The 28,000-nt window shown below is 40.9% G+C and overlaps 1 protein-coding gene across 2 annotated transcripts in view; it reads left to right on the forward strand.

Moving 5' to 3' along the window:
* Positions 1 to 28,000, forward strand: part of grik2 (glutamate receptor, ionotropic, kainate 2) — a 228,737-nt gene that overhangs the window by 166,895 nt on the left and 33,842 nt on the right. For both annotated transcript variants that reach the window (XM_054622400.1, XM_054622401.1), the window contains exons 10-13: positions 1,386 to 1,592; positions 5,125 to 5,348; positions 14,115 to 14,233; positions 19,206 to 19,423. In XM_054622400.1, coding sequence (XP_054478375.1) covers positions 1,386 to 1,592; positions 5,125 to 5,348; positions 14,115 to 14,233; positions 19,206 to 19,423 — 768 coding nt within the window. The remainder of the gene's footprint in view (positions 1 to 1,385; positions 1,593 to 5,124; positions 5,349 to 14,114; positions 14,234 to 19,205; positions 19,424 to 28,000) is intronic.

A 28,000-nucleotide genomic window follows, 5' to 3' on the forward strand; every position in this document is an offset into this window, starting at 1 on the left:
TGCATGCTTTATAACTAGGGCCTATCATAATAGTGTGCCCTTGGGCCTGTCTTAACTACCTTATACGTCACTTTGAACACTAATGTGATCAATGCATATAGGTCACGTGTGAAAATGTGATTATTTCTGTTAGCGACAAACATTTCACAATATTACATGTAAAACAGTAATTCATGTTCGACAAATTCACACATGTACATATTCATTTCAAATATTTTCTATGAAAGATATCACCTGTAAAAACACTGATTTTGTCTCAGGGACCACAATGTCACAGCATCATACATATGGTAAATGGATAATGTATACATGTACATAGTATAAACATGACATGCAGAAGTCATTATGTATGTGGCTTTTTAAATATTTTACATGAGGAAACATCAATTCTGTGTACGTTTTTTGGGTGCAGGTACAATTTTCTGTGAAATCATCATTCTCCACATCTGTCTGTTATCACTGCTACAAAGAAAATTAATGATATCGTGAAAAACAGCAGTTAGTTTCGCCCACCACTACTAGTGAATAGTACAAACTGTTGTTCCCCATCTGCAAACATCTCACAGCCTACATCCTGTTAAAAGGCCAGGCATAGAAATGTATCAGAGCTGTTAGCAATCTTAATTTTATTTATTTTTGTTTCAGTCATGACACAGTTATATTACAAACCACACCTGCCTGACAATATATTTTGGGATTTATTTGTCTGAGAGAGTCGAGGGAGTCGTAGAAATGAGGGACATGCCGCGAGAACAAGCGTCTAAGGCTAACAAAGACAGATGGTGCATGCAGCAGAGGTACAGAGGGGAGGAAGCTGGAGGAGGAGGAAACAGGAAGTGAGGCGTGGAGGAGAGAGAGAGGAGAAGGACACGGTGGAGGAGATGCTCAGTAGGCGGGAGCGGAGGAAAACAAGCAGTATGAAAGAAGACATTAGTAATCTCCCCAGCTGCGAACAGAGGGGATGTGCCGGCTCCTGCTCTCTCTTTTTGTGTCCGTCTATCAGCATCGCTTATCTTATTGACAAAGCATGTGGTGTCCTGAAAGCCGAGCCCGGGCCCCAAGCCAGCCTGCTGAGCCCGAGAGCAGCACAGAGTCATTGATACGGGGGATTATCTCTTATTATGGTCATGCCTCACTTTGCACCCACCCTACCTCACATCACAGAGCTGGGACTGCTGGCACACACACACACACACACATAAACACATACATAAACACAGCTGCTTTACACACACTTTTCTCGTCGAGCCAGTGTGTGTTTGGGCTCGCGCGGTTTGAAAAGCCTATCTCACACATCAGACACCCTCTCAAATAGGCCTTATCGGTGGGTAAAAGATGCCAAGTGCTGTAGAGACTCATCGCTCCTCCATTATTTCACCTGACAGGAGGAGCCATATGTGATGTTCAAGAAGTCTGACAAGCCGCTGTACGGGAACGACCGCTTCGAAGGCTACTGCATAGACCTGCTGAGAGAGCTGGCCAACATTCTGGGCTTCACTTACGAGGTCCGCCTGGTGGAAGATGGGAGATACGGAGCCCAGGATGAGAACACGGGCCAATGGAATGGCATGGTCAAGGAGCTAATGGACCATGTGAGTCTCTAAACATCATATCATATATATTAAAGAAAAGGCATGAATGTGATCCCAGCCAACACATGTCAACTTGCACCTGTTCAAAGAGCTCATACCAATGGCATTGTTCACACAAAGTAAATTGTGGAAATTTGGCAATTAGCTTGGTATTGTAATTACTGAAGAAGAAATGGTTACCAAACAAAAATAAAATTAAGTTATAATGAATTCATAAACATTATACAGTCTTTGGATTTTGAATGTTGGTCCGAGAAAACAAGCTATTCAAATGTACAATAACTTTATTGATCCAATGCAGGGAAGTACAATAATAGTATAGATTACAGAAGGAACCTAAAAAACAAATCAACAGAATCAATTACTGGAAAAATACAGATTCCAGATCAACATTTTTATGTATTTCCCCTGCAGTAGCCTTTCTTTTTGTTTGTTAATAACAGGTTTTACAGAGGTGCCAATTTTAAATCTGCTTTCCTTTTTTTTCATTGTATTTTACCCCTAGTTCATGACTTGAACATTAGTGTAAATTTTCAAAATATCTTCTATTACTGTCCAAATGTTTAGTTAAAAATGACAAAAATAAGATATAATGAGGAGTATTTCACTGAAACGCACTAAGAGAGAAATTAAATGAAAAAATATATAAGAGGGAGCTAAGAACTAGCTCTGTTTGAAAGTACAGTGATGCATAGATTCTGTCAGGACGTGTTTCCCCTACAGAGCTTATTAAAACTCACACAAGCATAAACATTGTGCTCACAGTGTAGATCATTACTCCCGACAAAGTCCCAGTTAGGATAAAGTGCATAGGCAGAAAAATAGCAGGCGCCGCACGGCCAATAGTCAATATCTGACCCAAGAGGGGTCAAGTTTACCTTAACTGCTCCAGCTATTGATCAGTGCAGTGATTGGCCATCGTGACAGATAGTCCGCTCCCATCATGGCTGAAGGGCCCAATCCCCTGCGAGATGATGTTCAGCATGGGATTGCCCTGCTTCTCACACAGGGCACACAGGGCTTGACTGAGACAGATGGTGATTGCAGCAGACACTCAGAAGACTGGGGAGTGTGGACTCACAGGGAAGAAGTTCAGTTGAGGGAGACAGGCTGAATTGAGCTGAACAAGTTGGAAGCATCCTGTCAAAGGAATTTAGCAAAATTATCTTTGGTCTTGCTAATGCTCAAAGTGGAGCCTCGTAGGGTAGTTGGGATGAATTCAGAGATGCCTGGTATCTGCTGGACTTTTTATGTATCCCAGCTGAGAGCAGGAAGCGCAGTCAATTCCTCCTCAAGTGATGTATGGCAACCTTCATAAGACAAAAAGGATATATCTTTGAGAAACGAACCATTTGACCTTGCTGTTGATGTTTAGCATTTATTGTCACAATGCAGCCTGAGATTTATTAACTGCCAACAGTACAGCACGTTTTTCAGCCCAGATATGGAAACATGACTTTCCCGGGCAGGCTCTATACATCCCTATCTCTATATCTCTAAAGCATACGTCGCACATATAAGCACGACTCCTGTGCTTGCCAGAGAAGGGATTAAGCCATATTATAAATAACTCTATAGAAAAGTAATGTTGATGCTCAGCGTTTGCTGCAAAGAGACAAATGTGTTTGGAGCAGAGACAAATAAGCAAACCTTTTTCCACTGTGGGACCTTTACAAAACATTAACCCTGAAGGCCAGGGGCGTTTTTTTTGTGGGATTAATTTGCACGTCAATATATTTTTTCACACTGTTATTATTGTCATGTATACTTTCACATTGGAATGCTGCAAAAAAGGGATTTTTTTTCATTACAAGGTTACTTTTCTGAGCTTTTGCAAGGTGACTAAAGGCATTGACTAATCGTGTGGAACAGGTTGAGTTCACCTCTATTTACAAGGACAATAAAACTAGACAGTAAACTTTATCACTCCTCTCAGCCTTGACAACAGCAGCGCGGACCAGGTGGGCAGTTCCAAAAGGTGAAGCTGATGCAGAAGTGACTTAACTTTGCATTCTCTCTACTGTCCATCTGGTTGTATAGAAGTCTATGAGAAAATGACTCTACTTCTCTCTTGCTTTATTCATTCATTATTCACAAACATTGTAAAAATGTATTTATTGTCTCAATCTCTAGTTTAAGTCTTCTTCAATACAGCATGATGTTCATTTCGTAAATTATGGTCCATTAAGAGTAAAATAGACCATAAAGCAGGGTATGCTTTATGGTTCTTTCTTTTCACAATAAGAGCTCTAAAAGTAAAATACTTGCAGAATTTGAGTTGCGTTTTCTTCCTTTATTCGTAACGCCCCGAATGTTAAGTCCTGCCAGGCAGGTATGAAGTGTCACATCACCACAAGGATAGCTTTTATTACTGCATCTGTATCTACCACAAAAAAGTGCTTGAAAAAGGAAGAAAATGCTGTAGTTACAGAAAGAAAAAAATAATAAATAGGAAAACCCATGCAAAATGCTAATTGAGAAAATCGCAAGGTTCAAGTCCTCAGCAGTATTTGGGGAGAGGAACCATTCAGAAGGAGTATAATCAATTGTTAGAAATGGAAGTGGTGCGAGCCCTGCATGGCATATACAAGTGTATCTCATGTTTATGTAAATGTGAAAGAAAATCAATAGCAATAATGGCATCACTTCTTACATTGTTGTCCTACACATAACCACTTACTTCACAACCATACAGTGCATAAAAATGATGTAGTCAAAATACAGAGGAAATGCAAGGAAGAACTAAGTACCAAAGTCCCTCATGGTTGGGAACAAGTGTGCCAACCAAAACCACCCCTTCAAGCTGGTAAAACATGAGCCTTCTGACCCACTTTAAATTGTGTCCCTGAAAGATGTTTTAAAGTGGTTGGAAACAGTTAGCAGTAGCTGTAAAGGATATTAAAATAGATATTCTTGCCTGTTCAACCCCTTCCTGATCCCATCTCGTCAATTACAGCAACTTAATCAGACCCCTCACCGCCTGATACCAACGCACCAAGGTACCTTTTTACCATCTCTATGAGACACACCTGACTTTCAACTGATTCCAATATAAACCCACCCCTGTCAATATCAGACGGTTATGTAGTTATGTAACGTATGAACTTCTAACTTAAATATCATTAAGTCCTGTGAGGACATTGTAACAGGTTACTAAACAGTCTCATTTGAATGCTTATACTAATCTATATGACCTACATAAGTGAATGTCTCCCTATCTCCCAGTGCATTATATAAATTATAGTACCATGATAGGCCACAGCTCGCAGTCATCCAAACTAAGGAGAAAGTAGGTAAAGAAAATAAATGAATGCCTTGATTTAGGCTCTTTGGGGAAAAGGGTGACTTTCATAGTGGGAGTATACTTGATGGGTGGAAACAGAAAGAGGGCTTTAAATTTCTTGCTAAGTGCCTTGGGACAGACTCTGTAGTGTGTAAAGACCCTGTTTTCTTAATTTGATTGCCTCTAAACGCTTCCTGTGCCTGTGACTTATAGTCTATCTTTCTTCTCTTTTATGTTTGCTGTTGACAGAGGGCTGATCTGGCAGTGGCTCCCCTCGCCATCACATACGCACGCGAGAAGATTATCGACTTCTCCAAGCCCTTCATGACGCTGGGTATAAGTATACTGTACCGCAAGCCCAACGGGACCAACCCTGGGGTCTTCTCCTTCCTCAACCCCCTCTCGCCCGATATCTGGATGTATATTCTGCTGGCTTACTTGGGTGTCAGTTGTGTGCTGTTTGTCATAGCCAGGTAACATGTCACCTCCAGTGATCACAGACTCACACACAGTCAGAAACACGCTTAGCTGCCATCGCTCGGCCTCGCCCGCCCGACTAACAACAGGCCAATCCTTGTAATCACAGGACAGCACACTGACTCGCTCACAGTAAAAGCTTACCGCTCAGTGACAGTGCTGACACTAATCAACGGTCACGTATAACAACTCAACGCCATTGCTGTGTAATGTGTTTAATACAGTTTAATTGTGAAGGATCACATGAATATCTGCCTTTTTCCAACCTTTGACATTTACAAACTTGGCATGGCTGCGAGGTCACTCCTCGCTTCTACTTACATTGGCATCAGTAGGAGAAACAGACACACACACAAACACAGACCTTAGACAGAGAAGTTGTAGGCCGATCAGCCGTTTTAGGGTTGTGTGCATATGTCTGAAAGGTTGTGCACTCATATGGATATGTGTGCGTAAGTGTGTGTGTGTGTTTGTGGGATGTGTCGAGCTCGGTGTGAACACTGCTACCCCTCTCCTGCCTTTCCCTCACTGTCCCTAGTGTCTCCAAGTTCATGCTGTCTTTTCTTTTATCTTGTTTCCTTCACCTTGCTTCAAGCACAACTGTGAGTCAGATAGCCTATCACTTGTTTCTGATTGCTTTGGTTCACAGTCTCCAATAACTAGAAAATAATGGTCACCCTTACAAGTAGCCAGTTTATGAGAGTTTTGAGCCGTCGCCTCACTAGATTTAACACTTTGTTGGAAAAGTGGAGTCAAATCTGATTCTAGTCCTTATAACCTGTTTAGGATGACACATATATCCGTACTCTGTCCTAGACAAATATATATGTCCAGACTACTTTGTTTGCAGGCTATTCAAGCACAGAAAGCATCTGTCTTTTTCCCATTGACTGTATTAAAGATGGACAACATTACAGCTTCCCTAAAGTGAAGCCAAAATTATTTATCGCCCCCTAGTGGCTGGCTGCAGTATAGGTCATAAACCCGGTCCACTTCATATTAGCAGATGGGACCTGTCAGTCAGGCGGGTGTATGGGCGGGACCTCAATACCGCAACTCCATCCCCCGATCACTACTGCACGGACTCTGGCTCCAAATAGCCGGTATCCAAGATATTTGGGTTTCCTTTTTGTACAGCCGCGTGGTCCTTCCTTACAGTGGGTACGGAAAGTATTCAGACCCCTTTAAATTTTTCACCCTTTGTTTCATTGCAGCCATTTGCTAAAATCGAAAAAGTTCATTTTTTTCTCTCATTAATGTACACTCAGCAACCCATCTTGACAGAAAAAAACAGAAATGTAGAACTTTTTGCAAATTTATAAAAAAAAAAAACTGAAATATCACATGGTCATAAGTATTCAGACCCTTTGCTCAGTATTGAGTAGAAGCACCCTTTTGAGCTAGTACAGCCATGAGTCTTCTTGGGAATGATGCAACAAGTTTCTCACGCCTGGATTTGGGGATCCTCTGCCATTCTTCCTTGCAGATCCTCTCCAGTTCTGTCAGGTTGGATGGTGAACGTTGGTGGACAGCCATTTTCAGGTCTCTCCAGAGATGCTCAATTGGGTTTAGGTCAGGGCTCTGGCTGGGCCAGTCAAGAATGGTCACAGACTTGTTCCGAAGCCACTCCTTTGTTATTTTAGCTGTGTGCTTCGGGTCATTGTCTTGTTGGAAGGTGAACCCAGTCTGAGGTCCTGAGCACTCTGGAGGAGGTTTTCTTCCAGGATATCTCTGTACTTGGCCGCATTCATCTTTCCTTCAATTGCAACCAGTTGTCCTGTCCCTGCAGCTGAAAAACACCCCCATAGCACCACCATGTTTCACTGTTGGGATTGTATTGGGCAGGTGATGAGCAGTGCCTGGTTTTCTCCACACATACCGCTTAGAATTAACGCCAAAAAGTTCAATCTTGGTCTCATCAGACCAGAGAATCTTATTTCTCATAGTTTGGGAGTCCTCCATGTGTTTTTTGGCAAACTCTATGCGGGCTTTCATATGTCTTGCACTGAGGAGAGGCTTCCGTCGGGCCACTCTGCCATAAAGCCCCGACTGGTGGAGGGCTGCAGTGATAGTTGACTTTGTGGAACTTTCTCCCATCTCCCTACTGCATCTCTGGAGCTCAGCCACAGTGATCTCTGGGTTCTTCTTTACCTCTCTCACCAAGGCTCTTCTCCCACGATTGCTCAGTTTGGCTGGACGGCCAGGTCTAGGAAGAGTTCAGGTCATCCCATACTTCTTCCATTTAAGGATTATGGAGGCCACTGTGCTCTTAGGAACCTTGAGTGCTGCAGAAATTCTTTTGTAACCTTGGCCAGATCTGTGCCTTGCCACAATTCTGTCTCTGAGCTCCTTGGGCAGTTCCTTCGACCTCATGATTCTCATTTGTTCTGACATGCACTGTGAACTGTAAGGTCTTATATAGACAGGTGTGTGCCTTTCCTAATCAAGTCCAATCAGTTTAATTAAACACAGCTGGACTCCAATGAAGGAGTAGAACCATCTCAAGGAGGATCAGAAGAAATGGACAGCATGTGAGTTAAATATGAGTGTCACAGCAAAGGGTCTGAATACTTATGACCATGTGATATTTCAGTTTTTCTTTTTTAATAAATTTGCAAAAAGTTCTACATTTCTGTTTTTTTCTGTCAAGATGGGTTGCTGAGTGTACATTAATGCGAAAAAAAATGAACTTTTTCGATTTTAGCAAATGGCTGCAATGAAACAAAGAGTGAAAAATGTAAAGGGGTCTGAATACTTTCCGTACCCACTGTATATAGGCTAGTCTATACTTTCCCCCATAAAAGCTCACATTTAGGGTTATTTTCTGTAGTTGCCTTGGAATACTTTTTCAATTCTGCACCAAACTCCTCTCTTAAGTGGGGCTGTGACCTGCAAGTTCAGGTCCCTCACCGCAGTAAATCATTGCCTCCCAAGTTCAAATGTCATTGCACTTGTTCAAAGAAACTGAACCCAAGGAGGGACTGCTACAAAGTTGAAATACATTTTTCCAAATATGTTTGTTATGACCATTTGTGTAGAAGTACAAGGTTCTGGAGTTCTTGAGCACTCGGGTGTTGGCGATAGAAAGTGATAGCACATAAGGGCTTTGTTCAGTTGATGGATGCTTTAGAGGGTAGGTGTAGTATAGGCAGATCTCTGTACTGATTTCAGCCATGATAAAAATGCACATTATATCATAAAATGGTGCTTTAGATGCACACATTCAATGAATTATCAGGAATGTTTTTACTTCTTTGCTCTGCTTGTATCACTGAGACTTAATGTGACCTAACCACATTGAAAATCTTGCCTATAATGGTAGGTGGTGTATCTATAACGGATACAAACAGCTTTCTATTATCTTATTTTCTTTTTTATTTCACTTACATCACAGTTTAGTTTGGTGATGCAGCTGATATCAAGAACGCTTTGGCTGGTTAAATGATACAACACATTATTTTCTTGTCTTTCCTCAGACAAATCTATGCAGTTGATGAAACTAGGCCAATGTTTCTTGAAGGCTCACTCATTTGATCTAGTGGCTCTTGTGGCTGCCATTTGAAGCATGGTGAAGAAAAAAAGAGGGAGAAAAGTTCATGTTGACTCTAAAACTTTTGGGGGACGTTGGCTCTCTTGCAGCCGTGACCCGACAGTTTTACTGTTAACACACATGTGTTTTCCGATGTTACTGGCGATATGATCACACGAAAGAATAAAAAGCGGCAACTGTCATCTAAGTTGGCTCAGAATATGCACCTATCTGTTTTTAATATCATAATAAGTAAGTGTTTGGGTAAGTGTATAAATCCCCCCCTCACTCTATTCCTTCTTTTCTCCTGTACACACACATGCATGTTTTTGCTATAGAGGCACATGGGGCGGCTGTGGCACATGAGGTAGAGCGCTTGTCCCGTAACCACAAGGTTGGTGGTTCAAACCCCTCTACCGGCAACATGCCATGAGCAAGACACCTAACCCCAAGTTGCTCCCTGGGCGCTTCATTGCAGCCCACTGCTCCTCCGGGATGGGTTAAATGCAGAGAAATAATTTCCCCATTGTGGGACTAATAAAGGCTTAATTTTTATTATTATTATCTCACAAAATGTCATGAAATTTAAATTATAAAAGGCATATTACATATTGTGAACAGAAGATGTGGAGATAACTTTTCTCCACCATAAAGGAAAGAGTTTTACATGTTTAGATAAGAGCCTGTGCAGTTGAACTATCATTGAAGTGTCAAATATCTTCCCAGTTTCCTCCCCCCTGTGCTATTAGCCATGCAAATAGTTTTGTATTTGGTTCTTTTACTCCAATATATTGGAGGTGAATGGTTTGTGATGCTCAGCCCAGAAATTCAACAGGCACATATCTTACCAGAAAGAGTGTCCTTGTTGTTCTATATAATTGATAGAACAAGCTGTTCAAACTTTTCACAGAAGCTTACTTCTACAGAAGAAATAGTCCCTGTGTAAATTAGAAAGAATCCTTGAAAATACAGAGACACATATCTCAAAACTAAATACAATACTAGACAAAAGAAGGGATAAAAAGAGTTAACGGATTCTTTATTAAAATTACCATGGGATCAGCTACATGTGAATGCTACCATATGATACTGATCACAGTTAATTATGAGAAAAAAGGTGAGAAGCTTTGTTGTCTCCAGATTTTTTTTACTGTTGGTGGTTCAGTATTGTGTCAGTACAATTGAAAAGAAAACCAAAGACGCCCACATACAGAACAGCACTACAATAGGCAAAAAAAACAACTAGCAAAAGATAACAAAAACAAACTCTTGCCACTACTCACATTTGCATTTTGAGATACTACATTGATACTACTGGAACAGTGGCTGAAACAAGTGAATGCAAGTACAGACATTTATCATGACTGTACTTACCTTTATAAGTGTTTTCTTATCGGATGCCTCTATTGGAGGAAAAGTTATCCTAAACCCTTATTAATTATGCTTAAATATGTAATATATAATATATATAATATCTGTCACCGCTTTGGTAAAAGTTTGGTCAGGTTTAGGCACAAGAACTACTTGGATAGTTGCAGATCTAAGGATAGAGTTGGGGTTCAACTTGGATAACATAGCCACTGGTTACTGGTTGGGTTACCAAGTTCAGGTCAGGGAACCATTAATGTTATGGTTGAGAGAAGAACTACTTTGTCGTTTTCTTTTAACCAGGACGTCAACTTCTGATAGGAAATTACCAGTGCTCTCCATGTCAAAGACACAGGCTTTGTTGAGCCATTCACCAAACCACCCTACCTGACCCCTAACAAGTTTCCTGGCCCTGAACAATGTCACATATCTTAGAGTTATTCTTCACACTGTCGTAAGAGGTTGCTTCTCATTGAGTTGTAAACATACAGTAGCTACTTTTAGGCATTTGCATGAACCCCACAGATGCCATAGTTTTTCTTGGGACACTCTCTGCTTGTTCTATACACCCATAAAAAGACGTATGTCCCCTGTCCTCCAATTAATCCCTTCATGGTGGGGACATGTATTTATTTCACCTTCTGTTCACATACATCATTTGTATGCTAAGAACTCATTTCACAAAATCTTGTGAGACCAAACTGTCTAGCACATCAAATTGACAGGCAATACTTTACAAGACAAGGTTTAGTTCCACTGTGCATTTATATACTGTTTATATATGTGTGTGTACACATTACACATTTTATCTATGTATGCTTGTGTTTGTGCCGCACTGTGTGACTGACTGTTCGTATGCGTGAGAGACTGAACACGGGGACTGGCGTACACAGTGCTAGAGCTAGAGCAGCCTCTCCCTGCTTTTGATAGGCCTAGTCCACATGGGTGCACAGCTAAAACCACATGATTACTCTGTTGTACCGCCACCTGCCCCAATATCTCCAGTTGCAGTTGCATGTCAATGTCACCGGTTGTTATTGCTTTTATGTTCCCTCTAATGACATCAATAGTACCACTGCTGCTTCTGGTGCAGGTGATGAAACAGCTCAAAAAAAGTAGATATCACACCCTCTGCTAAAGCCTGTCCATTATCACCTTGTTACACTTTGTGGAATTCCATTCCCTACATCCTACACATCAAGAGAATTTCTTTAAGATAAACCAGAAGCAGAGGTCAAGCTTAGCCACAGTAATCGATGTTTGTGCAGAATAATCTTCATCTTTCTCCAAAGAATTATGACTCATGATATTGACATCTAGTTCTCACCTGTCTTTCTCAAATTTCTAATATTTATCTTTGTGCAATGTCTTTCTTTCCTCACATCAAAGTGTAATCTGTCCTTCCTCAGTCTTTGAATAATGAGAAGCCTTTGATTTGGTACGTGCTCATATTAACGGCACAGCCTCGTCATGTGGTTCAAATTCTCCTCTGAATCCCACCAGACCTCTAAGTAGGATCGTTTTCATATTGTATGGAGCCTTAATAATCAAGAGTGGAATAACAGGTATGATTGGATTGGACCTTTAACAGTCAGCCAAAAAAAGTTTCTTAAATTCCTTCCATATGCCAAGTGGTTAACATTGTGAAACGATTGGTTAAACATAGGCAACAAAACAACTTGGGTTTGAGGTAAAAAAGGATAAAAGTTTGTGTTAAAGTAATAAAGTAACAATGTAATGCAGCAAGCCTTTCCTGTGTAACATTACTTAACATACCCTTAAGAATGTTACATAACTATGTTGGTAAACAATATCAGAGCATAAACTTAAGATTTACTTTTAGTTCACACGAACAGCCGTATCCATGGTGACAGTCCTGTTTCTGTTTAGACCATAGCAGCAGCATTCTGAATGAGCTCTTTTGGTGTTACCTGTTCAGAAAGCATTATAAAAGTCCAATCAAATATCTAAAACATTTCAACAGATAAAGCTTACTAATCCTGTCCTTAATTGAACATGATTAAATTCATAACACCAGTCAAACGCTTAAATTTGGACATATAAAGTGTATCAATTTGTGACAGAGCAACCGGACCGTTCTGACTGTTGATTCATTGCCCCTGACATTGGTGTTATCATGCGTATCATCGCTGGAGGTTTCTGCATGGTGACCCTGGCCCGTAGAAAGATAAAAGCCTGCATTGTTTCTGCCCTGCTGGTGAATTCCTGGCTTTTATCTCTGCACTGACCTTGCTCAAAGTTTCTCCCGCTGCAGCACAGATGATCTGAGATAATGTAAGGGCAGTGTAATTGGATCAAAGTGACAGCAAACAGGCCAAACAGTGCTGCAGTGAGAGACGGGCTAAGCTGTGTTGTCTCCTGTAAGCCGCATTGGTTTAGCATTCCCTGACCCTACCAGCAGCAGCAGCAGTCCAGCCAGCCACTCCCATGATCCAGCACGGCGCTGACAACTGCGCTCATCCATTTTCATGGCGAGCGGTAATTGGCTTTTCGCAACATGATTGGAGGAAACACACTCAGAGACCTCTGCGCAAGGGATTGGGTCACATTGTCACATTTGCCATGGCAAGGTCGCAGTTCAGCTGAACTCAATTTGGCATTGTAAATTGACAAGCAAGCAAATCTGGGGCAAATTGAGTGAGCGGACGGATTGATTTAAGGCCAAGGATTCTGTTAAAGCAGAAATAAGAGGGACATTCAGAGGTCCTTGAGCTAAACTACACAATAACCTGCTGAATGTTGTGGGGGTGAGAAGGAACACCACTGTTACCCAAATCATAATGGCAAGCCCATTAGTCAATGACAGGGCACAGTTATGATGCTGTCATGTTATCGATACAGCCATACGTCTTCATATAGACTGTGTTAGGGAATTCAACCCAGTACTACTGTATTAACCAGAGGACAATCCAAACCTTGACATGTGGCGGTAGCAGTTTCATCTGCATTTTCCTCTACGCAGATATTAAATCCATTCGAGGTTATCGTTTTTGACTTTCCAGCGAAGTAAGTCTACATTATGCATTGCAATTTGATTAGTCAAACCCTTGTGTCTGTTAAACAGCTAGAGTCAAGATAGGGCCCCAGTCCCCCCTCGACTCCAGCACAAACCAAATCAGGTCAGAATGCTTAATTGTAGACCAATCAACCTTTACTAATGTAATGTCACTTTTATTTGATATGAATAAATGAGAAATCTCTCTGCTTGAGGAGTGTGTCGAGTGAAGGGGGAGCGCCGGGGCTAGCGTGGGCATGATGGGAATGAACTGCTTGATCTGCTGAATATTAATGCTCCTCTAAGATTATAAGGATTATTAGTTCCTTTCTCGCCTGACAATGGAGTTATTTTCAGACCCCATCGATTAAATTACTGAGGGAACTGCCTTTGATATGAGCACTCCCACACAAGAAGCCACCTTTGGAATATGAGTGGGGTTAATTTGAGCCCAATCCCCCAAGTTTTGTATCTTAATACAATTTAAAAACACACACGAGAGATTCAGATGAACAGTCCTTTTTTAAGGCTTTATTTTGACTAATAGATTATTTGGTAAATAAATCCCAATCATCATTTTATTTTAATCCATGTAATATACTCTTAATGTACTAATCCAGTTAACCGCATAGTATAATTTTAGGTATGTACATGAAGACATAGCAATGCTTCCTCAGGCATGATTTGCACTGTCATCTCTGGAAAAGACTAAGTAACCTTTGTTTTCTCTTCTTGTCTCCCCAGGTAGGATGACAACTCTTTGATATTTTATTGTTAACTCTTGTGTCTTTATATAACTGCAGTAAACATATATATGTGTGTGTGTGTGTTCTCTGTTAATTGTCACAGGTTTAGTCCCTACGAGTGGTATAACCCCCACCCTTGCAACCCTGACTCGGATGTAGTGGAAAACAATTTCACCCTGCTAAATAGTTTCTGGTTTGGAGTTGGAGCTCTCATGCAGCAAGGTAGACGCCTCTGCCTGCCCCCCTTTTACTAGCACAAGTCCCACTTTTTTGCTGGGGGTCAACCTTGCTCTTTGACCAGGCCCATGACCATGCATGGGGGCCTCTGTGCATGATGCTAGATGCTCCACTGGTAGAGTCGAGCAGGATTGGACTGAATGGGATTTGAGTGATGTGATCAATGACTGAGGGTGGTGTGCCTGCATGCTCCCCTTCCCCATGCTCCCTGACTCCTCCCCTCCCTTTCCCCACCCGTGCAATCTGAACAGGTAAGTTAAGCCACCCAGAGTACCTGAGATGGATCACATGGGTGAGATTGAGTGAGGATGTGAACACAGCAGCTTCCCCTGCCTGTTTAGTTTTGTTTCCTTCTGCCAAACCAAGGCCATATCTTCTCAACTAGTTGGCATCTTTAGACTGAGAAAAAAAAGGTTTGGAATGGTGTCCCTTTAATAATAATAAATAGTGTATGCCCTTAACAATGCATGTCACAATGGGAGATATGTTGCATTTTTAAATAAGCATTTCTTCCAAAGTGATTGACAATGAAACATATTTACGGCAGGTAGAGATGGTGTATATGTCTGTTTTTGTCCTTGCATCTGAACAGTGCAATGGAGCACACACAACAAGCTGCAATAGTCAAAGCTGCTTTAAAGGCTCAGTTCAGCTGCAGTACAAAAAAATAGTAATAATAAAATCTCCCTTACTTTTCCTGTGTCTAGCCATGCAGATTTGGTTTTGGTTTTCTGAATATCTGTCTCATTTCTGCCTCCACCCTAACACAGGATGAGGAAGGAATTTCAATTTTGGTACTTTTTGTTTGCACTATCCTCTCTGCTGCTGTAATCCTGCAAATTTCCCCGCTGTGGGACTAATAAAGGATTATCTTATTTTATCTTATCTTATCTTATCTTATCTTATCTTATCTTATCTTATCTTATAATGAACTGAATAGTTATTGTGAAATGAAACCTCAAATGAAAATTTTAACTTAATTGTTGAACTGAAATATTTTACTTTGAAAACAGTCTATCTGTAGTTATCCAGAAACAAAAAGTCAAGACTGGAAGGTCAAATTTGAATGTTTATGAAAAGTAAATTTTTTGACCTTGGAAACAGTAATTTGACTTATTAGTAAATTAGCTTTTTCAGGAGCTTTTAACTGTACTTAATCATCTACTTATTGGTGTTTTTAAGGAAAGAAATAAGGAATAACTAGTGATTGCTTGTCTAGATATTTAGTTTCTTACAAGATTCAACCTATTTGTCTACTTCTGTAGATAACATTTTGAAAAACTAACTCTGCAGAATCCACATTTGACCTCCACAACTGTATCAGGTGGAGGGTGAAATCTCAGAGACAGAAATCTCAAAACTTGGATGATTAAAAATTATAACTGTCTGCATGATTAGATACCACTAGTGGGAAGTGAGAAACTATGATTTTTTGGATGAAGTGACGCTCTAAGTCTACAGACATCTCAGTCTTTCCCAGGACTAAGCAGCTGATAATGTATCTCTTGTTGGCTGGTTGCATGCTTACTTATACTGCATGCTTACTAATATCCCCAGATAAGCTAGTAACTTTTCTCACAGATTTTTGTTCATTTGAATTTTTGGGATACAAAAAGTATTTTAATTATTTGAGATCAAAATAGGATGAATGTTTTGACAATTTTATGAACATAGAGAATAAAGAATGTTTTTGACTAACTAAGATCTGTCAAAGATGTAAGTAAATATAATGCATTTCAGCCACTAGACTGAGTCTTGTTTGATAAAGTTTGTTTGACGAGCCAGCAGAACAGATGTGTAGGGTTGACCAGTTGAGAAGATGTGGCTAAGGGCCAGAAGGCAGCAGGATTAGACTGAAGGAACACATGGTGTCTGCATGGCACCATTTTGGTCTGCACTGTAGAGAGGCTCCCCTGCCTGGCGGCTTGCCCCGCCCCCCAGAAAACTGTGGGATGTGCTTCTTTGGTCATGACGTTACCTTGGGTACATGACAGTCAGCCCCAACCAGGCTCTGTTTGTGTCGACTCACCACTCTGAGTGGGTTGCCCCTCTTTTTTGTTCTGGTGTCGGAGGTGAAACAGGAAAGGATGCTCGGAGCTGGTAACATGTTACACTGTTAATCCAACCTGAATATGATAGACGGCCATGGGTCCAACACAGAACAAGCAGAATCCACTGCTAACAATACTGATGAATATGTGTTTGTGATTATGCCTGCTTCCTTAACTTGTGTTCTTGGTTGTGGTTTTATGAATGGACAAAGTGGGTGGCTGGTGCCAGGTCTGAGTGTTGATGGCTGGTGGCTACAGAGAGGTTTAACAGACGTGTTTTAGAAAGTTAACTTATTTTAAAAGTGATAACATGGACACTAAAGTAATTGTGACATTTTTTTGAGCTATGAAAATGCGTTAAAATGAAATAGTTGTGAATGCAAGATCTAAATCACCAAAGGTGATCAATGGATACACTTCTGGAAAAACAAATCTGAGCAGATATATGTGGTTCACATATTTGCATATCTGCATATACATAGACACATCTTATTTCTTCTATTGCTATGTTCTACTTCATAATTCATAGTCATTAATTTACATATATGACACTTCAGTCCTTCTTTGCTTGAACAAACATCAACATAAGGTTAGGTAAATTGTCTGATTTCAAATTAGATTTATTGAGAAACCAAATTTTGAACTGAAAATACTTTTTAGAGCAGAAAAACACAAAAAAACACAGACAGAGTGGTACAGTCTTTACAATGCAAGCTCCAGAGCATACAATAGCTAATGTGTGTGTTTGTGTGTTTTGATCTACGACACCATAACACAATGATTACCTGGTCGGTTCACAGTTAAGTGCCGAATCAACTGCAGACCCAGTTTACACACAGACAACACAGTGTTACTCTGTTCATCCTCCAGCCCGTTACACTGCGTATGTGTTCGTTGAGACTTCCCAATGTGCAGTGAGGGATAATGCAGAGGTCCGCTGGTTCTGTTAGTTTAAAACACTGTATTATCAACATAATGTGTGTTCTAGACAAAAAAAATCAACACCTCATATTTAAAGTGCTACAAAAGAGTAGGTGTAGTGTCTTGGAGCATGTAGACATGCTAGCAGGAAACACATTCAGCCACTTGTGAAAAGACACAAATGTAGTAATTAATTAAACAATTCCCTGTTATTTTCATGATCTTGGAAAGCCGTTATGGCTTAAGTTAACCAATGAGATCATCTCCAAAACCTGATGAGGAAGGACCCCCGCCTGCCCTTCCCACTCCCTTTCAGTATTAGTATCAATAGCGGTGGGCTGGAGCTGCAGTTGGCTGTCATGTCTTTCTCTGCTCGCTCCCTTTACTAGACAGCTCACTCAGGGGACAGCGCGAAAGAAGTTTGATGAATAGTGAGTCTCTCACAAAGGGAGTGGAGCACAGTTTTTAACCTCCTATCTCTCCGACTCCTTATCAGCTTTCCCTCTGAGTAAATGTGCAAAATCCCAGCTTTCAATTGCTTAAGCCGCTTGAGGAGAATAGTCCTGATATAACCCAGGCCCACCGTCTTTCACCCCGGACAACAAACTTCCCTCCCTCCATCGCTCCCTCTCTACCCACGCACATATGCTCCTTCATGCTCTGCCTACATTCGACATAGAACTTGAATTTAAAAACAGTCAAATTAGTGAACTCTATTGTAAGAACTAAAAAATAGTGAAAGAAACTGATGCTATGCTAAACTTAACCACTGTGTTCAGAAATTCAAAGTGCCTGTTTATGGCTAGAACATCTCTCACCAAAATCAATTCATTTTATAGGAATAAAGTTGTCTGAAATATGGGGAAATATAATTTTAGCTGTGTGCTAACCCCTAGTCATGAAACCCCTTTATACCATAGTATACTGTCACGGCACAAGTACTCCTGATTAGATGAGTTTTTGTTTGATCTGGGGGATTAATTACCACCAAGCCTTATGGCTGTAGCAGCTACTAACAGACCATCACATATGCTAAGTGACTATTAATCAACAAGAAGAGTATGCAGGCCTGACCTGAAGTCCTGGTAAGCTCAACCCCACAGTGTTGCTCACTCGACTGCGTGGTTGGGCCGCTTCGCTCTGTTACTCTACTTATATTAAAAACCGTGCACTGAGCTAGGAGTCTGTTTCAGTTCATTCAGGTTAACAAATAGATGCAGACAGAAATTAAAACAAAAAACAAAAGGTGCTCTTTGCATTCATCTGTTGCACTCCACTCTCATGCTTTCATTCCATTCCACTCCAGCACTCACTCCCTCTGTGTCTGACCTCAGACCAGCTCATATTGCGTTAGGCCTGCCTTCCTGAAGCTTAGCAATCAATCAAAAATGATAAATGACGACCAATGGCCGTGGCAACGCATTGCTTTAAAAAGGTGTTTTGTAGACAGTTACACGATAGATGTCCTAAATGATGCAAATAGTTTGTCTCCAAAAAAACGGGTTTAATGTTTGTCTGGCAAGCAACTGGGGAAGACAGTTTGGTTGTCAAAAATAAATTGTTTTAGCCACTATGTCTTCAACTTCCGGAAGGACCTTCTGTATGTTGCAATAGCTTGAAAATACATTTTCCTGTGTCATTATCTGAGATTTTTTTTCGGTCACATTGAATTGAAGAGAACTGAGATTAGTTGTAGAAGAGGCAGTCTAGTAGAGAAAGTCCAGAGCACACAGGAACTTAGAGTAAGACTAAACACCAGGTCCAACCATGAGGCCGCCCACTCTGCCCATTCTGTGTGTATGTGAGTGTGTGACCCAGGGAGCAGATGCAGAGGCCTAGCCCTGCCCGTCCTGGCCCGGCCCGCCCCAGCCCAGTCTGGTCTGGTCTGGTCTGGTCCGGTCTGGTCTGGCTTGGCCAGGGTGCTGCGCTCTCCCCAGCATAACACTGTACCAGGACTCAGCACCTCCTCTGCTCCTCTCGTTCAGGATCTGAGCTCATGCCGAAAGCCCTCTCCACCAGAATTGTAGGAGGAATCTGGTGGTTTTTCACGCTCATCATCATCTCCTCCTACACGGCGAACCTTGCGGCCTTCCTCACCGTGGAGAGGATGGAGTCGCCCATCGACTCTGCTGACGACCTTGCCAAGCAGACGAAGATAGAATACGGGGTGGTAGAGGAAGGCTCCACCATGACCTTCTTCAAGGTTAGTTACAGCTGGATATCATTTAACCAACTAGAGTCATTTCTAGTGCTTCACTACTCTGTATCACCTTGCATTTTACATACACAATATGGGTATGTCAAGGCATATGCTCAACTTTGAGATGGTTTATGCAGCAAAATTCATAATGACAAGTCTGCCACGTAAATATTAATAGTGTAATACATGACATGGGAGAGCTTTTTTATGGGACACTAAAACTCTTCACTTCACCCCACACTAATAAAATGCTCAGAGGGTTTCTTTCTGTAGAGTGATGAACCTCATGTAGCCACGAATTGATACAATTTTTTTTATATCTGACATTTAATAGATATAATTATCAAACTCTCAGCCGCTTAAGCCGTTTGTGAGTCATCATGGTAGATTGTGGTCGTGGAGACAACTACTGTAGCAGGGAATACCACAGGGTTGTTAAGAGTACTTTGCCAGGAATTTATAGTTCTGTCTGTGCAAGGCTTCCAGGAGTAGTGGGGAAGGGGCAATTGATCGAGAACCAACCAGTCTTCCATTAAAATACCTGACTCTACTACTTGACTGTGAAGGAGTTTGTGGTTATTTTATTAAACACAGCGTCTCATCACAACGTGTCCCCTGTGAGCACAATATGAACTCCAATATAAATGTGTTCAATTTGACACAGGGCCTAAGGATCAAGTAATAATACTGAACTGAGTTTATGTTCTCTTAATCTTACTTGGTGCAAATTTCTAGTCCATGTAAGTACCAACAATGTATTGAGCCACAGTGAACCTGAAGCCTTTGGGATCTCTGCAGTGTCTGGAGCCCAGACTGTTGCCCACTATGCCCAGTAAGCGTTCCTGCTCTCCTTTAAGAATAATTTGTAGCTAATATAAGTTAGTTATTACCAGGCAGCTTGTGAAAACACACACACACTTTATGACCATGGTCAGATTTAGTGTCATGGCTAAACTTTGATTAGTTTAACACAACCAAATGGCATTTGTTGTTACTGTACCCACTTATCCTATTCAGGTTCATGAGGATCCGGAACCTTTGTCTGGATTGGTCACCGATCTATCACTGGATTGACACAGATATAAGACAAACACATTCATACCTAACGACATTTCCACTTCACCCAACCTTCATGTTTTTGAACTGCAAACTCCGTAAAGAGAGTTGTGTTCAAACCAGGTCCTAACCACTGAGCCACCGTGTCACCATGATCAAATACTGCTGTACCTTTTTACCAGTGGAATAGCCTGGAACCATGTAGCAGTGATAGTCATTACCCTGCCGAGGCTCTGCTTGATAATCCCCTCAATGTAAGGTCGTATAGAATACCTGCTGCATATCAAGGCTGTCGTGTTAATCCAGCCATGTTTGACAACTTCCCTGCATGAGATTTCTTTGCTCTGAGTTTCATTTCTCACTGCTGTGTAATTTTTTTCATCTCTTGCAATCCATCGATGGCACTTGGACAGCTTTTTAGATTTAGCTCCTTTTCACACCTCTTTTTCATCCATCTGTGCAATAGGCACACATGCATTCGCAGGTGCCGTTCACACCCACACACAGAGGGACATGGCTGTGATTAATATGTTTGTGTGTCTCGTCTTCACACTGAAACATACTCACAATTCATTAGCAAACTGCTGTGGTGATGGTTCTCTTTATCATATCGCCGCACAAATTAATGAAAACAACAGTTGGTGTAAGAAGCAGCATATGTGGCTGTTATTCATCCTACCTATGCTGAGCTCCCTCTGCAGCCATCATTTACTGCCTCAAGTCAGACACTGCAAGTCCAAATTGTTTGAGTATTATGGGCTAGGTTGGTAGAAATACTTGTATAATACTGTTTTTTATCAATTGCTTAAATGCACGATTGACAGTTCTGAGAAAATGCTTTATTTAGCAAAATAGCAAATATATGCTCCGAACATACCTTCAACAAAATGATATTAAAGTGTCTCTAATCGAAAATGCTGTAACTAAATAACTCCTCGCTTAAAATATAAAAAATGAAAACAACCTTCCTCCTCAACACATAATTCCACAAGTTAAATTGTAATAGAAAGAGAAGAGGAAAGAGACTAAATGTTTTTGGTAGACTGGTTACCACTCCATATATCTTGTTTCATTTATCTCAGGTAGCTGGCCATAAACTAAAATGCCTCTTGGCCAAACACATTTAAGAGCTTACCACCAAAAGACTTGCAGGTTAAATTCTGCACGTCACATCTCTACTTAATGCTTTTGCAAACGGTGTTCTAAGTAATGGTTGTGAAAAGCGAAGAGATTTATGTGAAGAACATCATTAAAAGTTCAGTTCATAGGAATTTAAAAGTACCTTTAGTTAGCTACCTATTGCTGTCTTCCCTCCTCTCTCACACTCTATACTAGTTATGTAGACACCATTTTCTGTCTGCTTTCGGTCACGTTTCCTCTCTTTCTTCTGCCAACCAATAGTTGAGGTGGACCTCCAGATTCACAAAACTTTCCTTGCATGGTTTTCATCTCAGGTTCTTTCTTTGTTGGCGTTGGTGTAGGTGATGGTCATTAAAATAACTCCAGCTCCATGATCTTTAGCTAAGCTGGGCTTTGTTAAGCTACAGTTTCATACCGCTGCATTCATGTAGAACAGCAAACCAACACCGGTGTCATAGATGTCTGATTATGCTTTGCGGTCACTGATAGTTTGTCCCTATCTCTCAGCTCATCAGAATCTAGAATTTGCGATTAACATGTTATAAGATCTTAAAGAAGTTCTCCCCCATATGTTTGTGTTTTAATCATTTTATTTGGTTATTTAATTTTATTATTATTTTGTCTTTGTCAGGGACAACAGTCCAAGAAAATCGTTGTTGTTTAATTTGACCATACGTATGTGTATTTTGATTTCCTGATTTGTTCTGTTTTATTTTTTTTAAATAAAAAAGGGGGAAAAGTATATTTATTATAAAGAGAGTACACAGTACTGCATACTAAATATATGCAGAGTAAACCACAACAATGAAATAATCCACAAACTGTACAGCTAAATGTAGGTTAGTAACACCGTCATGCATTGTGTTGATCTAACTGCATGGGTCGTAGTGGAATATCTAGTTCATAGCACGGCCTGAGTAACAAATAATATACTGTACATGTAAAATGTGGCAACCCAGGGGACATAGAGGCAAGATTCACAATAATACAGGGGACTAAGGGGCAGTTTGTGTTAAACAAAAAGTGTCCTTTAAATAAGAGGTGAGGGTAAAGGGGATGGGATCAATATCAACTGAGGGTTCCTCCCGTTCGGGGTCTGGGTCCTTCAGGGGTCTGGGTCCTTCAGCCTACTCACGAAGGACCCAGACCAAGGCAGTTCTCCTGTCCTGTTTAGGAAGAACAAAAAGAGTGAGAGATGAGCCTAGTTACCTCCTCTTCAACGCTGCGTTTCTCCAGTGGTTCAGGAGATCCTCCTTGCCTTGCCACAGCAAAAGCACAATGTGGTGAAATTTAGCCTCTGAATTTAACCCATCCTAGCATTATGGACAGCTACTATAATAATAATACATTTTATTTGTATCGTGCTTTAAAACAAAAGGTACTCAAAGGCACTTAAAATTGTAAAGACAAAAACAATAAAAGAAATAACAATGTAAACAAGGCAGAGAGATGACATTATAATAATAATAATCGAAAGGTGATGGAGGCGTGGATGAGTGTTTCAGCAGCAAAGGAGGAGAGGGAGGGACGTAGTCGGGCAATGTTGAAAGAAGAAGGCAACTTTATATCTGGAAGGTAGTTGGTGATGGTGGAGTGGGCGGTGGAGATGATGGATTTGTTGGAGATGTAGAGCCTGGTGTCGTCAGCATAGCAGTGGGAGTGGAGACCATGGTGTTACCAAGGGGGAGAATGTAGAGGATGAAGAGGAGGGGACCGAGAACCGAACCTATACAGCTGCCTGAGGAGCAGCACCATGGGGGTAAACTGGTCACCTCTGCAGCTACCAGCCCTTACTCCAAACTTGGACTTGAACCCCTCCTTTTCACAAACCAAGTCCCCAAGGATTGGGGAGGCTGCTGGACCTTCTTAATCAGTCCAGGTAAATGCAGGCGGCATTCGTCCTCATCTGAGTAAACATATTCTCTCCACACATCCCGTCTGAGGTGTTTAAAACACACCGTTGTCATGATGGATGGAGTGTTTTTGATTTTCTCCAGTCTCCGTTGATTAAGTGCGACACACTCCCAGATGATGTGTGCATGCATCACAATCAAACGCAGGAAGGAATGACAAAATACCTACTGTTTGGGTTATTATTGACTTCTGTTGTAAAATACAAGTCTAATGGTGGTTGATTATGTAAATGTCTGCACAGGACGGTCTCTGAAGCATTGAGGCGTGTCACTCGTCCTCCTAGCGGGGACATTCCCAATGGACCGCCGTTACAATAACACTGAATAATTGAATAAGCAAACACACACCGCTGCTGTGTCTGGCTTGTTAGCTAATAAAATCACATCGTATTAAAGGAAGTGCTGGTTTTTCACCTTGTCTGTATAATGTGGTGATGGCTGCGGAGTCGAACCGAGCTCCATGTCCCCAGCCTATACAAGCCTGAAGTGTTTGTCATTAACCATAAGACAAAAGGGAGGAACACCTCCAGCATGGTGATTAAATCACGCATATGTAGCTTATTGGATGATGAACTTGATACCTGAGAGAGGCAGTTTATGGGATAGGGGAGGGAGGGGGGGATGAACTGGTATATTTTCCAGCTCATGGCAGAAAGATCCAAAGTGTTCATGATCACAGGACTAAATTCACAGGGAAATAGCAGCATTTTAAATATAATTATAATGATAAACTGGAAATTCTTTACAACAACAATGTTTAGAATGCATGCTTATTCCAAGTCCAACTCTTTTCATAGCATTTCCTATTGACAATGACCTATTTTATTATTTTGGTTAGAGAAGCATCATTGGCAACCGCTCTCTGCCACGTCCCAAGATCCGATTCACAAATTTAATTGTTCTTTCTGCAGCGCAAAACATGCCCAAGCTGTTTAGTATAAATGCACGAGAGAGCAATGCGTCGCTGGTGAGGGGTGATAGTCAGTCTTGGGCCATTTAGACCGGACTCAGGGTCATTTCACTTCTCTCCTTTTGTTGTGCCCATATATACCTCTGCAGCACAGACTACACATACTGAGGAAAATATGAATGACATCATCTTATTTTAGAGTTCATGAGGCGTTTGAGAAATGTTTTGAGTTTATTAAATACCTGCTGCAATCCCAGAACAGTTGAAACAAAAAGAGAGTGATACGAATGATGCTGTTCACATTTAAACAGGACGCACAGCTTCTTTGTTTTCTTTTTGTTTCTGTTTCTTTTTTTGTCTTATTTGCACAACTTTTAGCAGCCTTAAAAGCTGCACAGCGAATAACCTTTTTAACGCTGGTTTTAAAAGACCTAGAAAGAAAGTCTGATGTAAGATTTAAAAAAGCAATCATGATGTCAGTATTTAATAACTGTGTTGATCAAAAACAGCTGCAGATATTATATCCTCAGTATTTTTCATTGAAGTTCTTTTTCTCTGTCGTTTTTTTGTAATTATTTGTGCTCACCCTTGAAATAATCATTTTTGTCTATATTATCTTTATTCGTACATTTTTCTACATGTTCCTTACAAATGTGCAACAAATAACTATGAATGTATAATTGGTTTTCCTTTTAAAGCCACTTGTATTTAGTGTCGACCGTGTAACACAAACAGTGCGTGTAAAATAGCATGAGGACTGCTTTATAGAAGCAAAGTTGTTGTTTGTGCTGAGAAAAAGCTGTGCAGAATTTCCCTCCACTCCCTGGTTTCTTTGATTAGAGCCCTTTAAAAAAATATGCAAAGCACTTTGGCAAGCAGCGGGGGCCGAGTCTTGACAAGGACCAACAGTGTCTCACACACACACACACACACACACACACACACATCGTACACATTCACGCCAAATATTATGTGCACAGAAACTAAATCACATCAGTTTTACTAATATGAAACACAAAAACCAAGACATGGTCCCATCCACAGTTGCATGCACTTGATCACATGTGCATGCTGCTTATCATTCCACTTCCTCTTATTTTTACTCTGGAGAAACTTGAAACGTACAACACATCAGCTGTGGCAGAACCATTTTATCACCTAAACCAGGTGAATTGCAAGATGGTACTTGTATCAGTAAGAAAGCAAGACTTTAGTATTTCTCTTCAATTTGGCAATAAACTCTAGAAGGATTAAAAGTGGAACTAACACTAATAAACATGCCATAATCCCACTTTACTTGGTACAACCATAGACTGAATAAAAGAAGTGAACATAGTCACCATGACGTCACCCATTGGCTTGTGCACTGATGTTTTGAAGCCTTCATTTGGGCCAGGTACCGTTAGCATAGCAAACAATAAGTTACAGGCTAACACTATTGCCAGCCAATGAGCAAGATGCATCTGTAATTATTCATTCTGGCTCCCAAAAAATATGGATTCATAAAAATAAACTAACCAGAAGAAATGAAGACTCCTAAGAGTGTCTTTTTCTACAACCAACAACTGAATGCTGTGGTCACATGAAGCAAAACCTGCTTTAGTGTTTATTAAGCTTTAAATGGGATCATAATAACTAAATTTGTTAGGACTGATGAACCACAGGGAAAAAAACAGGACTCAAAAGCACGACCCAGAGAGCAATATAAGGTGTAGGTAAAACAGTCTTTACTCAACAGCAGAGGTTTGGTACAGACAAAAAGCAGACATAGATCAAAGAGACCAGGAACATGTAGACTAGGAAGTCGCTGGAACGCTTGACACAGAGGACACAGACGAACTGGCACAGAGAGAGGGGAACACAGGGTTAAAATACCCTGGGGAGGTGTAGGTGATCTGAAACAGGTCGGGTCAGTCAGGTGCGGGGCAGACAATCAGTGGCTGGAAAACACACAAAGGGAGGAAGTGAAGTGATCTGAAATGTGAGGAGAGGTAAGTAACACAAAATAAAACAAGAAATAATTATAACTGAAAAAATAAGAAACACATTACTTAGACAGGACGAGACTTGACAAAATTGTTGCAACTGAAGAAGACTTGAAACTAGCGATAAAGGGAAAGAAAATAACTTTGGATTAGTGCATTTACAACTTTTAGGACCCAATAATTTAAATGAGGGCTATTCAGGACCTAAAAAATGAATTACAAATGTGACAATGTGTTCAAGCTATTATTTATTACATAGTGTAATACTACACGTTTTACAGTACCGACCCCTCTTGGTTTATGTCAATGCATTCTCACACCAATGCGTCAAATAACGCCGTTTGGTCAATGACGCTCTACATACCCCTCTAGCATGAGTTTTGGTTGTGCGAGTTACAGAATCTTAGGAAATTTAGGCTTGGCAACAAAACCACTTTGTTAGGTTTAGGAATAGAATATGGTTGACCTTAACTTGGCTGACTATCTCAGTGACTACAGAGTAACTAACGACTCACGCAGACACAATGTCAACTTTACTTGCACCGAACATGAACATTGGTCAACTGGACAAAAGTTCTATGTTTGTGTGAACCATCAGCCCATTCTAAAGGTAAATCAAGTAATGCAGCTTGGTCAGCGCACTTTGGAGTCTGACATCAAAACATTTAGCCTGTGTATGCAATGCACCCGCCCGCAGCATTACAGGTAGAGTTACTGATGTAGATTGAAGAGGAAGGGTGGAAGGGGAGGTGCATGGGTTGAGCAAAGCAGGACTTTCGTCCAGGAGGCCGGTAGTCACATACATGATCAAGTTCATATCAACCACTCCTAAACTTATGTGGTTTTGTTTCCTGGACCTAACGTCCTTTAAAGCAGAAGTTTATTTTGAAAAGATGCTATGCATGAACGGAGCATATATTGACACCCCGGCACTGAGACGTGCAGAAGTGCTAGAAGTGTAGGAATAGCGTAGTTTGAAGCTAAATGTCACTGACCAAACTGCGTTATTTGACCCATCCACCGCCCCTCCAGCCTGCGTTGTGTGGATTGTGTTTCACTTTATGCTATATTATCAGTTGCTCTGCCTTAAGCACAGGTTCTTCAATACAGGATGTTATAAATATCAATTTAATTTGGAAACCCTTGTTTGCATCTTAAGAGACCACCTAAATACCCTGTTTTAGTTGAACTGTTGAACAGGAAATGGGCTCCTTTGCTACTGTAAGCTGTTACATGATGTTTCAGGACTTGCTGACCTAAACCCAATCCCCTCCTTTACTCACACAGATAAGAGAAGTGGAGCAAATAAAACAATTCATGTCTTGTTTTCTGTGGAAGGGTGCTGTAGTGGTCTGACAGGGCCTGCAGGGAATTTCTCTCTCTCTCTCTCTTTGGGGTTTGTGTCAGAAATTTAAATATATCTTCTGCAACAGTATAACAAAGTCGCATGACTTCCGACTTTTGGGTCTGAAAGAGATAAGTAATTATTCACGCAAGACTTTTTTAAGGAAAAGGAAACACAGGTTTTTCTAGTGGGGACTGTCACAGGAGATCACCAAGAGGAAAGGAAGGACAA

This window comes from Anoplopoma fimbria, chromosome 20 (assembly GCF_027596085.1).
Source record: "Anoplopoma fimbria isolate UVic2021 breed Golden Eagle Sablefish chromosome 20, Afim_UVic_2022, whole genome shotgun sequence".
Classification (NCBI taxonomy): domain Eukaryota; kingdom Metazoa; phylum Chordata; class Actinopteri; order Perciformes; family Anoplopomatidae; genus Anoplopoma; species Anoplopoma fimbria.